The sequence below is a fragment of the Palaemon carinicauda genome, chromosome 20 (genome assembly GCF_036898095.1).
Source record: "Palaemon carinicauda isolate YSFRI2023 chromosome 20, ASM3689809v2, whole genome shotgun sequence".
NCBI classification, from domain to species: Eukaryota; Metazoa; Arthropoda; class Malacostraca; order Decapoda; family Palaemonidae; genus Palaemon; species Palaemon carinicauda.
In genome coordinates this window covers 37727416-37742415 of record NC_090744.1, presented here as the reverse complement: position 1 = coordinate 37742415, position 15000 = coordinate 37727416, and the positions used below count along the sequence as shown (strand labels likewise).

At 34.2% G+C, this 15000-nt stretch overlaps 1 protein-coding gene across 1 annotated transcript in view; it reads left to right on the top strand.

The window, feature by feature from the left end:
• LOC137660282 (uncharacterized) overlaps positions 1-15000 on the top strand; it is a 58877-nt gene that overhangs the window by 16723 nt on the left and 27154 nt on the right. The window contains 2 exon segments of the mRNA XM_068395063.1: positions 12633-12738; positions 13261-13403. Coding sequence (XP_068251164.1) covers positions 12633-12738; positions 13261-13403 — 249 coding nt within the window.

Genomic DNA, 15000 nt, shown 5'->3' with positions numbered 1-15000 from the left:
TAGATTCCGCCAGTCATCTCTATCTTAAGCTTTAAATTCAATACTTATCCTTTCATCATCTACTTCACGCTTCTCATCTACGTTATCTCCTATCTACTTGTCCTAGCTGGAGAGGGGGCTTGGGCGCTGGTCATATGTATATATGATCAGTCTCTAGGGTATTAACCTTCTTGGGCATTGCCACTGTTCCTTGTCTCTGCCATTCATGAGCGACCTTTAACTGTTTTTCATGTAGACTAACGAACGTCTTTTCTCATAAATGTAAGTGAAAAATAGGTAAATGTGAATTAAGGTGGGTGTGTACCTGAACTATGCAACTCCCCCCCCTCCCCCCCACCGACCTTCTCCCATTTTACACCCCATAAAGTTCCCATTAGTGTAAGGACGATGTCATGCAAATTTAATGTGCATAAATCACCCCCATGATGCATTGATCTTACATTCCCTCCAGTCAGGGCCCATCGTTTGGCCTCGGGGTTTTAGAAATCGCTCGTTATAGGTCAAGGGTTATGTGCACGCGCGTGTGTGTATATTTACGTTCACGCATGCACACTCACGGTATATCACAAAGCTAAAATATTATAATGTTAACTTGGGTAGATTAAAACTGTAATTTTCTGGCCATAGGTTAAAGGTGTTATAATACACAATACTCATGTCCAATCAGAGGACTGAGTCTATGAATGCCCTTGTTTTGATTTCGTTAGCTCTTTAATGTCAGGGCTGAATGGCCTCCATTGAAAAAAAGAAATTCAAGCTGTAATCATTTATGAGTTTCTCGTTGATGATTTTATTCCCTTTTGATTTTAAAGTCACGATTGATAACTGATGCAAAAGTCAAAAGTTATATTTACGGCTTTTGCTTATTATTATCTACCATTTTTGATGATTTTTATCTTTTAATTTAAATTGAAAACCAATTGGTTTTTCAATGTGTTTCTCTTATTCTTTTCCATTCCTCCGTGAGGCGTCAGACATATCGATGATGAAAGCTCCTTAATAGCAATTAGTATTTTCCTTTCTTAATTAAAGTTTTATGTTTGGGTTTATGCTCGAACTCAGAATTCATTGGAAAGAGCAACTACAATTAATTGATTGATTTCCATTATATATCCTACAATACGTAAGATTTGAGGGAAACATCAAAATGTATTCGAATATTTCTGTATTTTTCTTCTTGTTAACCTTTAAATAATTCGAGGGGTATTGAAGGACAATTAAGTTTTAAAAATATTTATATTTAATTATTTTAACCTTTAAATTTTTTCCCTTATTTTAAAGGGTTCCTCTTCATCAAATAATGTTTCGGTACATGAAAATTTTATTTTATTTGTTTCTATTTTCGTTATTCACCACATCTTATGATCACGGTCTTTGCTTTTCCTATTCATGGGCAGACTATTCTGGGGACCTTTTTGCCTCTTTACAGTTATGTGTATGTTTTGACAACAACAACAACAACAACAACAACAATAATAATAATAATAATAATAATAATAATATGAGCGTAAGAATTTTGGAAAGAATCTCTGAAATCAGTAAAACGTCCAACATCTGTCGAGGTACAGATCTGATATCTAAGTCTATTATAATATACGTTATACAATATAATATCTATATCATTATATAAAATATGATATATATAAGTATATATGTACTGTATATATAAAACTATGTAGCCAGGGGATAAAAAAAAGGCTGTTGTAGACCCCTACTGCTGGAAGAAAATATCTAATCTATCCCCGCCGAAGGTACGTTGACCTCATTCTTTAGCTGTCGTGGATAATCTTGTTGCAGGAGGAGGTAAGATTTCCTTCGAAGTACCTACCTAGGTCGGTGGGTTGAACAACCATTAGATCACGCTGGTTTTAAAGGATTTAAAGGCCGCTCGTGAATAGCAGAGTCAAGGGATCGTGACAATGCCCTAGCTAAGGACATTTCCCTAGAGATTTACCATATATACATATGATCAGTGCACAAACTTCCTCTCCACCCAAGTCTGGACCAGGGAGGACCAGGCAATAGCTACTGATTACTCAGCAGGTAGACGTATAGGCTCCCCCAAACCCACCATCCTTAACTCACAAGGATGGTAAAGTTGCAGACACTACAAGAAACTAACGAGTTTGAGCGGGACTCGAACCACAGTCCGTCAGACCGCCAGGCCACCACAATCAAATAGTGATCTGACCGTGAGCAGTGGTGCTTAGTGGAGCTAAGCTATACCCTAGGAGTAATGATGTTTGTAGTCGTTTCCCCAGCCTGAGAAGGGTGGAAGTAAAGTATATTTTTCGATTTTCAGGGGGTTAACTGTAAGTGATCGAAAATCACTTGTATTTCGGTCTAAAACTGGGATTGGGTTTAGACTTTTTATAGCTATTGAAAATTTACACTTTATTAAAGCAATAATAATATTAAAGCTGAATTCATGTTTTGCGTATTCACATTTTGTCTTTCTCTCTTATCACATACTTACCCAGCTCCCCGTCAGCCCTTTCCTTTCAGTTGGAATCTTGAAAGGTTATAACTGTCCCAAGAATATTAGAAGTTACGGGAAATCTGGAATTGAAAAGGAGGAGAGATATTTTACTTCTCGAGCTGGTTATGGAAACTGACCGAAGAGGATCTTTAAAAGAGTGATATAGAAGGATTTCCTGTGGATCTTGACTTTCTGTCCTGGTAGGAGTTTTTCAGTGGAGGTGGGGCCATTTTCCAGAGACGCTTGGTATGAGGAGATGAGATTCAACGCCGAAGAATTTTAGTACCAGGGGCTGGATGGTATTGTAGGACGAGTGCTTAATCATGTTAAGAACGTCTTTGAAAGAACTGTAAGCTACATCACATGGGGAGTTGATATGCTAGATATGAATGTCGCGAACAATTAGTATTTTGGGATCTCCCAAAGAATAAAAAAGTCACATAAGATATATATATATATATATATATATATATATACATATATATTATATATATATATATATATATATATATATATATATATATATATATATATATATATACATATATATATATATATATATATATATATATATATGTATGTATATATATATATATATATATACACACACATTCATACCTACATATATATACACACATAAATACAGTCTATTTACGTAGTGTCGTTTCATCACATTCACCAGATTCATGGAATGGTGATGGGCATGCTATGGACTATTGATATTCTATTTTCAAAACCTTTAGATTCGATTTACAGCGGAATTCGTAGAAGATCCAATTAGGAAAAGTAATAAAAAGGTTCGCCATTCCTATGCCTGACCTCGGACTCATATCATTTGGAGAAAAGACGCTTAACTCTATTATTCGGTAGGATTTATTCGTGTTCCACTCCGGTATTATATCGAGGTATGAGTCCGTGGAAGAGTCTTATTGCGTTTGTGAGTTTTTAAGATTCGGCTAGAACTGCCTATGCCAATGGTTCAAAAGCTATTTTTATAGGTTTGTTTTTACTTAAAGATACTTGGGGATTGTACAAGTGTTGAATAAAAAGAGATGGACTAATTTGTCCGTTATCTCGACTCTTCTTATGCAGCTATTAAAGATAACCCGTCAAGTTTCATGACTTTTCATGTAGTTTATATATTTTTCCTACTTTAATTTCCTCACTGGGCTGTTTTTCCTGTTGGAGTACTTGGGCTTATAACATCCTGCTTTTCCAAGTAGTGTTGCAACCTTGAAAGTAATAATAATAATAATAATAATAATAATAATAATAATAATAATAATAATAATAGACAACTGATATATACTAGGTGATTGATCGTCTTTTTCTTTTGTATATTCGTCAGCATTTACTTATCTGCTCTTTTTACTTCAAAATTACTAGATTCTATAGATACTTTATCTTTGGTCATGACTAAGGCTAGTGACCGTCACCATGACCTTGTCAGGAGAAAAAATATCGTATTTAGTTATATATGCTAGAACACTAATGGCTGTGATATTTAATTAACATTGATATGAACTTCAACATTTTCGTTTACGTATACGCTGCGATTAGGTCATATTTATTCGTTAACTTCACATTTGCAATTGAATTTGTTACGAAAGCTTAACAGAATTGTTTGAATCAATGAAATACTATTTTTACTGAGGTTTTAGATTACATTGTTCAATGAATATTTGATGATTTATTAGTATTTAGGTTCCGCTGTCTTATAACAGGTAATTTCTGTCACGGATGACGGACAGAAATAAAAATTCTCTCTCTCTCTCTCTCTCTCTCTCTCTCTCTCTCTCTCTCTCTCAAGTGTCACCACTCTTAAGCCCTGGTAATAATTTTGCTCATGCCATTACTTAGATTTTCTCTTCTTCACAGGTAAAAAAAATTACACACGAGCCCTCGTTAACGGAAAATAATAACATTAGTAATACCAAAACAAATGACCATTTCAAACGATAATTGCTAAGCAAGGGAAGACATGTTTCAACTAAACAAGAGGTTAATTATATGAACATGTCGATCATCAATGTTATATTAAGAAAGAGAGAGAGAGAGAGAGAGAGAGAGAGAGGGAGGGGGGGGGAAATTAAGTAAAGGAGGAGGTCAAACTTAGTGAAGATCCACTAGCACGTTATTTTACAAAAACTTTTTATGGTATGTTAAGCTTCTCATATCTGCCTTAAGACGTAATATGAACACAAGCCATCAAGAGATTTTTATGTTTATCAAGCACTTGGGTGGCATATAGCCACGTGACTCTCCCATCACCATCCACAAGACGTTATCTTTAGTCTAACAAACATTAGAAAACTGGAATAAAAAAATGAGCTCTATCGATATATTTTCTGTGATGATTAATGACTATATTACTTTCCCTCTCTTCTTCTTCCTTTTTTTTTGGGGGGGGGGGGCGGGGAATAGAAATCTATAGACGTCTCTCTGAGTGAAGAATATCGTTTCCCGTCACCAGACAGGAGAGACAGCAGCAACGTTCTCTTATTAGACGAGATACTCTTTCTGGCGAGAAAGAATTCCGTACAATGTATCGGTCTATGATTTCGGATGGAAAAGATTTCCAACATTTTCAGAGGTAATAACACACACTCTCTCTCTCTCTCTCTCTCTCTCTCTCTCTCTCTCTCTCTCTCTCGGCAGTAGACTAGTTTTGCCATTCCTTGAACGATGTTTCCATAGATTATTCTTCAGCCGAAGATAATGAATGAGTCTTGTTTTAGTTGGAGTGAAATGGATTTTGATATTAAATCAACAGGTCTCTAATCTCTGGGAGAAAACAACCGTCTGCGAAAGACGAAAACAAGAGACCTAGAGATTCTGTAGGAAAACCTCGTAGAGATCATGAACAGGGGTTGTAGAGCAGCGTCTGGAAGCGAGATTTCAAAGGTTTAAGAATGATAATTATATGTTGATGTATATTTGTATTAGTATAATTTGAGAACTAAGTACAGAAGGTTCATTACTTTTTGAAAACTTACGTGAGGTAGCAAGGCTCAAATTTTCTTGAGAACCTTATACAGAAGGTTCAGTATCTTTTGAAAAGTGTGTGGGGCTAGTTAGGATAAAATTTACGCGATATCGATGTAAGAGAGGGTTATTATGTCTGGAAAACTATGTTGGTTATCAAAGTTCAAAATGACTCGAGAACTTTGCGCAGAAGGTTCAGTATGTTTTGAAAACTGTGGTGGCACCAAAATTCTAATTAACTTCAGAACTTTGTACGAAACATTTAATATTTTGTAAATTATTAGGCTTATGGATGTATAAACTGACTTGAGAACTACAGTATGTACGAAAGGTTCATTGTGTGTTGAAAACTATGAGAGGTAAGTAGGTTCAAATTAACTTTATAACGTAGTGAGGAAAGCTCAGTATGTTTTGAAAATTGTGTTGACCAGAAAAGTTCAATTTGATTTGAGAAGTGTACGAAACATTTAATTTGGCTTGGAAATTATGAGGGAGTAAATGGACTTTAGAACTGTGTGATGAAGCAAGGTTCTAAATAGTTTGCAAACGAGGAACAGTATTACTTAAGAATGGTAGCAGGATTAAAACCTAGTGTATCTAACCCGAGGTTAAACTTAACTTGAAGAAAGCTTAGAAAGATGAAGTTTAGTACGGTCTAAAAACGATTTATGCAAGTAATGTTCAGTATGACATGAAAGCAGTTCAGAGCAGCAGAGCCAAAGTTGACTCGAGACCGATAGATAAAAGCGTAGTTCATTTGGGTTGTCGCGCAAAGACACACATCATTTCAGAATGACTTGATGTATGACTTCCGTGAACTTTGACCTGTCTCATCTGCGAATTAAGTCAAGAGTGGAACAACTAATGGAGATTAAATCGGGAGAATTGTGTGAAGAGGAGGGAGTTTGATTAATGTTCTCTTATGATTATTGTGAAGGATATAATGAAACACCTGTATTGGGGAAAGATGAATATATTGGAGAAAGAATTAATTAAACAGAAGGGACGGATTTGAGAATATAAACGATATAACCATGTGTTTTCACCGAAGAATTTAATAACACAGAGAGGTAATTATATGATAAACTTTATTATTAATAACAAAATGTTTACAAAATATTATTCAAACTTTTTATAGTAATGGCGATTTCTATTACAATTTCTCATTTAGCCTTGTTTCTTCCATTACATTACATTAGTAATGATAGGACGGAATAAAAAATAAAAACTATGATAAAAGTTAAAACGAGAATAACAGCAGTATTGAAGTTTAATGTCGTATAAAATGCAAATGAGATTCCATGTTGCAAGAATGGGGAAGCTGGAGATAATGCATCAATCTCTACATAATAAATGTGAAGAAGCCGAGCAGTGGAGTGTGAATTAGATGATAATGTAGATGAAATAAGAGAGAGAGAGAGAGAGAGAGAGAGAGAGAGAGAGAGAGAGAGAATGTTCCTCATTTGAGGTGATACAATTCCCTCATAAAAGTGGATGTTCCCTGACGGGAGTGTTGCGATAATGCTCTCTCTCTCTCTCTCTCTCTCTCTCTCTCTCTCTCTCTCTCTCTGAATATGACAAAAGAGAGAGATTGTATTAGAAATATTTTTATCGATTTAATTGTGACTCCAGAGAGAGAGAGAGAGAGAGAGAGAGAGAGAGAGAGAGAGAGAGACCATATTTCCAGTAATATCGTAATGGAGTGCGACATCATTACTGTCCCTATAATTCAGGACGAATGGTTGAAGCCACTTAAGACCCAACGTTGTCGGGGCGTTAAAAGTTGATGAAGGGGAAGTCCTTATTTCTTGGGATGACGCGAATCCACTCGCATGAAGTATCGCTGTTGATGTATAAAAGTAATTATAATGTAATAGAAATGGAAAAACTCTGAAGGGTATATATTTGACGAATGAAAACATTTATACGTGTGTGTTCCGGAGAGGGGAATCCCTTTCCCCAATTGTGTTCCAAGTTTATTATTTCCATCAAGAGTTTTGAATGTCTCACGGTGTTTCACGTCCTGTAAATATATTTTCTAAAATGTTGTTTTATCATTTCGTAATGCTGCCATTTTGCACAATTTATTTTAGTGGCTTTGTGCAATTGAAGGACGCTTAACAGCGTTTATACAATAATGATTTGAGTTGGTTTGGTTGAGTGTCTTCTCTGCTCATTCTGACACGCCATATTTCTATTGTTTATCATCCTCTAGCTCTTGATGGTAACCTAGATGGATTTTGTTCAGTCGCAATTAACTCTTAATCAAACACCCAAATTATATTTTTCACCCTAATTTATCTATGACATTTCTTATTATGTTGGTTCATTTTTATTTATTACTTAATATAAGTCTCCTTTAGTCATTGATGATAATCCTTACTGGTTTGGTTCAGTCTTAGCCTCCTCTACAATCTAATGCTATAATTAGATTTGAATCAGTCTTCCTTAGCATTTTATATTAATCCTACTTAGCCTGGCTCAAGGAAGGATTAATCCTGGCTCAAGGTGCCTTAACTTTCGACAACACTCGGGAACGTAACTTTGACCTCGAAAGGAAGGACAGACAGACGCATCCATAGTTTATTGAAGCCTACTAACTCTCTTTTTTCTGGCCTCAAAAATAAAGATATTCGATATTATCTGGTGTTATTTTTTCCTTGGTTGGCCGACCCAAAGGAATATTTGTGACTATAAAGAATAAATGTTTTGTCTTGTTTATATGAAAAAGGGGTTGGTGGGGGGTAAGGAAAGCTACCTAAGGAATCGATTTAACAAGAACTTGTCATCCCTTCTTCGAGAATCTAATTATAGTCACCGCCTTTATCACATTAGGGAACTGAATATGCATTAAAGGCTGACTGTCAGTTGTGAAGTGTTCTTCATGATTACTCCTATTATTATCATCATTAATATTGTTGTTGAAGTTGAAGGCAATATGAATATGGGTGAATACTCCTGCTCCCCTATTAATTTGTTTAGTTTGATATAATATGTATGTATATATATATATATATATATATATATAGAGGTGTTGAGGGTATTATCAGCTGACGAATGTTGGTCACCCATCCCAGTACTGACCAGCCCTAATGGTGCTAATCTTTGTTCATCTGACAACCTGTGGTGTCGACCTCATTCCAAAATTGGATTTAATTATCTCTCTCTCTCTCTCTCTCTCTCTCTCTCTCTCTCTCTTCTCTCTCTCTCTCTCTCTCTCTCTCTCTCTCTCTCTATATATATATATATATATATATATACAGTATATATCCTCTATTAATGTACTTTTTCCCATTTGTATGGGGCAAGCACGATTGCCTTCTTTTTGAAGGATACGGCTTTGGGGTAAGCCGTTGTCTCAATCGGCTGCCCTGCCTAACATCGCTTAGACCCCGGTGGCGTTTGTTCATATGTTGTACCAGTCACCAACGTCCTTTCTCCCAGCAGCGAGGAGTCCTGGTGCGGTTAGGTCGGCAATTCGAGACGTGTAAGGTGTCTTATGTTTTTAGGTGTTGGAGATATATACATATACACACTAGTGTACGCGACTCGTCAAAAATGATGACTATGTATTTAGATAGAAATGTACGCACACGCTTCCCCCTCTCACCAGGGTATGTCTACTCCCTCTCCCTCCTACCCAGTGGACGAGGAGAGCTGAGTGCAACTGGAAAGCTATATATATATATATATATATATGTATATATATATATATATATATATATATATATCCAGACATTTTGGGAAGATATATATTAGTGATATAATATGTGTATTTGCATAGATGTACCTTCATAATGCAAAGCATATTAATGCCTCAATTATTGTCTGCAAATAATTAATGTGATGGTGGTGGGGAGTGCCTCTTTATTGACTCTCACTGTTGGTTGTGTATCAGATCATTGCATTAGCTGTAGCAGCATCGTTTCTCTCTCCCTCGTTTTCTACAACAATCTCTTTAAAATCTTCCGTTTTCCATTAAGTCTTCTTCCCCTTCAGCGTTTATCATCTATTTGCATCTTATTACTCGGTTCCCGCTAGTTGTCACAGTCAAGGGGAACTGTGCCTTGTGCCTCAGACAGTGACACAAGCACCCGTTTTCCTCGTGAGCTCTCTCCATGTCTCGAAATAGAGAGTAACGTAACCACTCCTTCATTACTGGCCTTTTCTAAACTGATATTGTTAGTTGTTAGAAAATCTATTTCTAGATGGAGTTTAGTCGTTCACTTGTATCTTTAAATTTAAAGCTGTTTATTAGGAAATCAACAAATGTTTATTGAATTGTATAATCACAGATTTGTACCGCTATGTTGGTACCATCAACATTCTAGCTTTAAAATCGGCTCTCCTATATAGATTTGTTAATTTAATTCTCAAACTAGACGTTTTTACAGTGAGGCGAAGATTTACGTTTAGAAAATAAACGAATGATGTTAGAAATAAAATTGATGAATCCTTTTGTCTAAAAAAATAGAATGCTCCTCTAATAAGAAATAATAAAAATGTTTAAAAAAGGAAAACATGTAAATGGTTCTGTGAACAAAAAGGACGAATCTTTCGAAAAAAAAATTATTATATGCATGAAATAAAAGGATAGCCGCGTCCTTAGAAAATGAACAATTGCTTCTGAAAAAAAGGACGAATGCTTTTGTAGAAGAGGATGATTAATGTGTTAGTTAAAGAGATGGACGAACATAGACCACTGCATCTGTAAGAGTTCTTGAATATGTACAGTAGGCTACCTCTATGCATGACTGTGATTTCATTGGCAATGTTTATAATCACGTTAGGAAATTCCCTGTCATAGAATTGTCATTTAATCAGGAAATCTTGACTAATTTTTGGCCTTTTGCAAAAAGTAATTCGTCCCTTTATAATCTTAATACTTGTCCAATTTTGTTTGTAAACATTTTAAGCTCAGTATGGATCTGCAATCATTATCAAGGCCAAGAATTGAAATATTAGATAGAAAGAAATTGGGGGAATATGACAACTCAAAAAAATATGAAAAAAAAGTATCTGTGAATATATTGACACGGTGTTACTGGCATTACAGACAATAGCAGGATGGATGCGAAATGTCTCCATGGTGGGGTACAACTCCTCGTGGGCTGTTTGTTTGCCTAGCGGGGCATGTTTTCAATATTAGTATTTGTTGGGAAAGCCACTATAGGATTGTTTGTTTTGATTGTGTTTACCCCAAATGTTTGGGTTATTTACTCGCTCTGAGAGTCGTGGTCTCTCTCTCTCTCTCTCTCTCTCTCTCTCTCTCTCTCTCTCTCTCTCTCTCTCTCTCTCTCTCAAGGTTAGACGACATCGGTATACAGTATAAACCTTTTGAATTTGGTTTACCTTACTTCAGTCACCCCTGAATAAAGTATATATATATATATATATATATATATATATAAATATATGTGTATTATATATATATATATATATATATAGATGTATATATATATATATATATATATATATATATATATATATATAGATGTATATATATATATATATATATATATATATATATATATATATATATAGATGTGTGTATTTTTATTAATATACTGTATGTGTGCATGTGTATAAAATATAATGAAGCAAAAATTAATAGCCATAACCATGATAGCTCATAGTGAAGAAATAATGAGCCTATAAAATCCAAGGTCAGATTACAATGTAAACATCTTGCCAATCCGTTATCCATATCGGATAGTCCTAGCGTCTTATCATAGCCTCTGGGCAATTTCCCTCGGAGTGGAGAGGGGTTGGGTGTTTGAGGAGAGCCGTCCCAGGATAAAACCATTCCCGTGTCAGACTCTCCAAAGACGTGTCGTGGGGCGAGGAAAGTGCCACCCCACCAAGCTTAAAAGGACGCTTCCGACCGCCTTAGTCCTCGGGCGGTCGTAATTCCAGCATTTCGGCTTTCATTGGGAACCAAGTTCTTCCACAATGACGCCATTTTAACGGAGGGGGGTTGGGGGTAATAACCACATAACGACCAATAAATAATTCTTTATACTTTTTGTTCTTTCATTTTACTTTTATCAGTTTTTTTTTTTTTATTTGCTGTTTTAGATTTAAGGTATATTCAGTGACGCTCATTATCAACGTTTTATTAAAATTGTTGATTTAAAAAGATAAAAAAATTTAATTTTATGTAAATCAAAAAGGAAAAAATATAGGAATAATACTTCCTACGTCATCCAAGGAAAAATTTATGTACATCTTTGATGTTTCGCGGCATCAGTAACTGTAGCTTTCCTCTCATCTAAGGAAAACTTTTCCCTTAATAAAAACCTTATCACCGGAACAGAAATCGTTTTTTATGTAACTTCAACTTTATATCTTTTCCCCCATCCTCTTGACATCTAGAACTGGGCCTCCCTCCTCTCCGTCTCAGTCTTTGTTGTTTGATTCTATTACAGAAGCTGAAATAGGCCAGTGAGTTCGTAGTTTGAAGGGTATATATATATATATATATATATATATATATATATATATATATATATATATATATATATATATATATAAAATACTATATATATATATATATATATATATATAGATATAGATATAGATATAGATATATATATATATATATATATATATATATAGATATATATAGATATCTATATATATATATATATATATATATATATATATATACATACATATCTATATGTATATATACTCGTATATACATATACATGTAAATATACATATATATAAATATACATATGTATATATATATTTGTGTATATATATATATAAATGTGTGTGTATATATATATATATATATATATATATATATATATATATATATATATATATATATATATATATATATATACACACACAGATTGCACATGTAATGCCTAAGTTTCGCCCAGAATTATTCCTTCAGAGATATGCATGTACAATATATTTATACACAGGATATGCATATATTTAATAGCTGGAATTCCCTCTTGTAATAACGAGTCATAAACTGTTGTCTTTCCTCTTTATTGGCCTTTTTATTTCCAGTTACAAGACGTGTTGCAACTGTCCTGCTTTTTATTTTACATTTGTTTTTATTTTAGTTGTCTTAAATTCTAATTCAATTGACCTATCTTTTAATTTCATTCACATTCATTTGACCTTTTCTCTTTTTTACCTTTTCCAGGACTCGAAGATGGACTCTCTGGTCCAGCAACTGGACCTGTACAGTCGGCAAGGCATCCCAAAACAACCGCACCTGTTAGCATGTCAGACATATCAAATAGACCAAGGTAAATTCAGGTGTAGTTGCTCATGTCTTTTCTTCTTGAGAGATATTGCTGTCGGTTGCTTACTGACGAATGTGTTGTGATTCTCTCTCTCTATCTCCTCTCTCTCTCTCTCTCTCCTCTCTCTCTCTCTCTCTCTCTCTCTCTCTCTCTCTCTCTCTCTCTCTCTCTCTGTATAGTTTTTGAGTATTTCATGTTATTAGATTTAATGAATTCTACATCTATCTCTATCTCTTTTCATCTGTCAAGCAGAACTGCGTCTCTATTTTTTATAACTTTGTGGGAATTATTTTTTTAAGTATATAATAATTGCTTATATTATTAATGCTGCCCTATTTTAATAAATGTTATATAAAAGTCATTATTGATTATTTAAAAGTAATATTGTTGTTATAACTACGTTAATTACTGACTTATCAAGTATATGCATCAAAATGAGTTATAATTGGTGGATTTATTGAAGACTGTTGGATCCATAGATCTAATTTTTCGATCAATTTTCACACAATTTCATCATCTCAACAGACGTAGTTGTAGAGGACAGCTGGCGCGTCCTAGTCGAAGGACACGAACAGCTGGACGATCGTCAGGAGCAGCAGCAGAGTGCCATCTGGGAGCTGGTCGAAACGGAGGCCACCTACATCCACATGCTCAAAGTGATCACAGATGTGAGTCGACTCAATTTCTCGTTTCTTTTTTCTGTCATTTATCAAAGATGAGTGGGAGATTGCATCATAAATTTTACTTTGACTTATTGTTACAGTTTTTCTTCTTTCTTTCAGGGTTGTTTTTAACTAGTAATTTGTTGGGTTGTTTTCGTAATTTCTGTTCCTTATATTGCTTTTTTTTATTGGAGGTACTCGTGTTCCATGGTATTTTTAATGGTTTTGAACTTATTGTCCTTTGGTATTTTTAGATTTGAAATATTATTCTTTTTGGTGGAATTTTTTTTATAAAGAACATTGGACATGCATTGATTAAACTGATTTTATTTTCAGTAACAGAGTTTGTTTTAATATATTTTTTATAGGATGTAGTACAGAAAATCCTTCATTATGAAGGGCCCTTTTTTAACTTGATTATCAAGTAGTTTTAAAGGTTCCTAATCACACAAGGTATTCATCCTGTCATTATAAGATCATACATCGATTTCACGATTACTTCATCAGCGCTTAGAAAAAAAAAGATATTTAAGAATCGGTTGAAATCACTGTTAGCGATTAAATTTTCGAAATATCTTCCTCCAAAGTTTAGATTTTATTACCACCGCTAGTAGGCCTACTGAAGGTTACCTAAGATAAATAGCACAACAGCAATTGTTGCTCTCTATTTCAGCAAAAGGATTGTTATCTCCACTTGACTTTGATATTTAGAATATAATTTATGATTATAGTTTTTATTGACAATCTGAAGTTCCAACGAACAGAATAATTGATTGATTTGTAAAGAAGCTTTTTTTTAAGACTAATCAGCCGAAATCTATAATACCAAGTTATTAAAAGCTTAAGAATGAAACCGCTCACGACTCGCTTCGTTGACGAAGCTTAATCGTTTCCTTTTATTATTACAAGTAATATTATTAGATCCTTTATAAATAGAAGAAACTGTAGATAATTCCTTTTGGGATACACACACACACAGAGAGAGAGAGAGAGAGAGAGAGAGAGAGAGAGAGAGAGAGAGAGAGAGAGAGAGAGAGCTTGAAGTTCGTAAAACACCACTAAATTTCAGTAAGGGTTCTTAGTGGCACCGATAAGCCTTAGGCAGCTTCTAGAAATTTAGTCTCGAGTAATAGGATAATATGAGTGTTGATGGAATCTGAATGATGTAGTTCAAGTACAGCGTTTCTGACGTTGTGCTGACGTAATAAAAAGTTCAATTACTTGGAGTTTTATATATATATATATATATATAGTATATATATATATAGTATATATATATATATATATATATATATATATGTGTGTGTGTGTGTGTGTGTGTGTGTGTTTATATATATGTGTATATATACACATATATATGTATATATATATATATATATATATATATATATATATATATATATATATTTATATATATATATATATATATATATATATATATATATATATATACTTACTGTATATACAACCATCCATACATGTGTCATGTGTCCACCTTTCATTATTATTATTTGTAGATAGGCTACAACCCAAGGGCTCCCACGGGGAAAATAACCCCTTGAGGAATTAAAATAAGGAATCAGATAGAATAGTATGGCTGGGT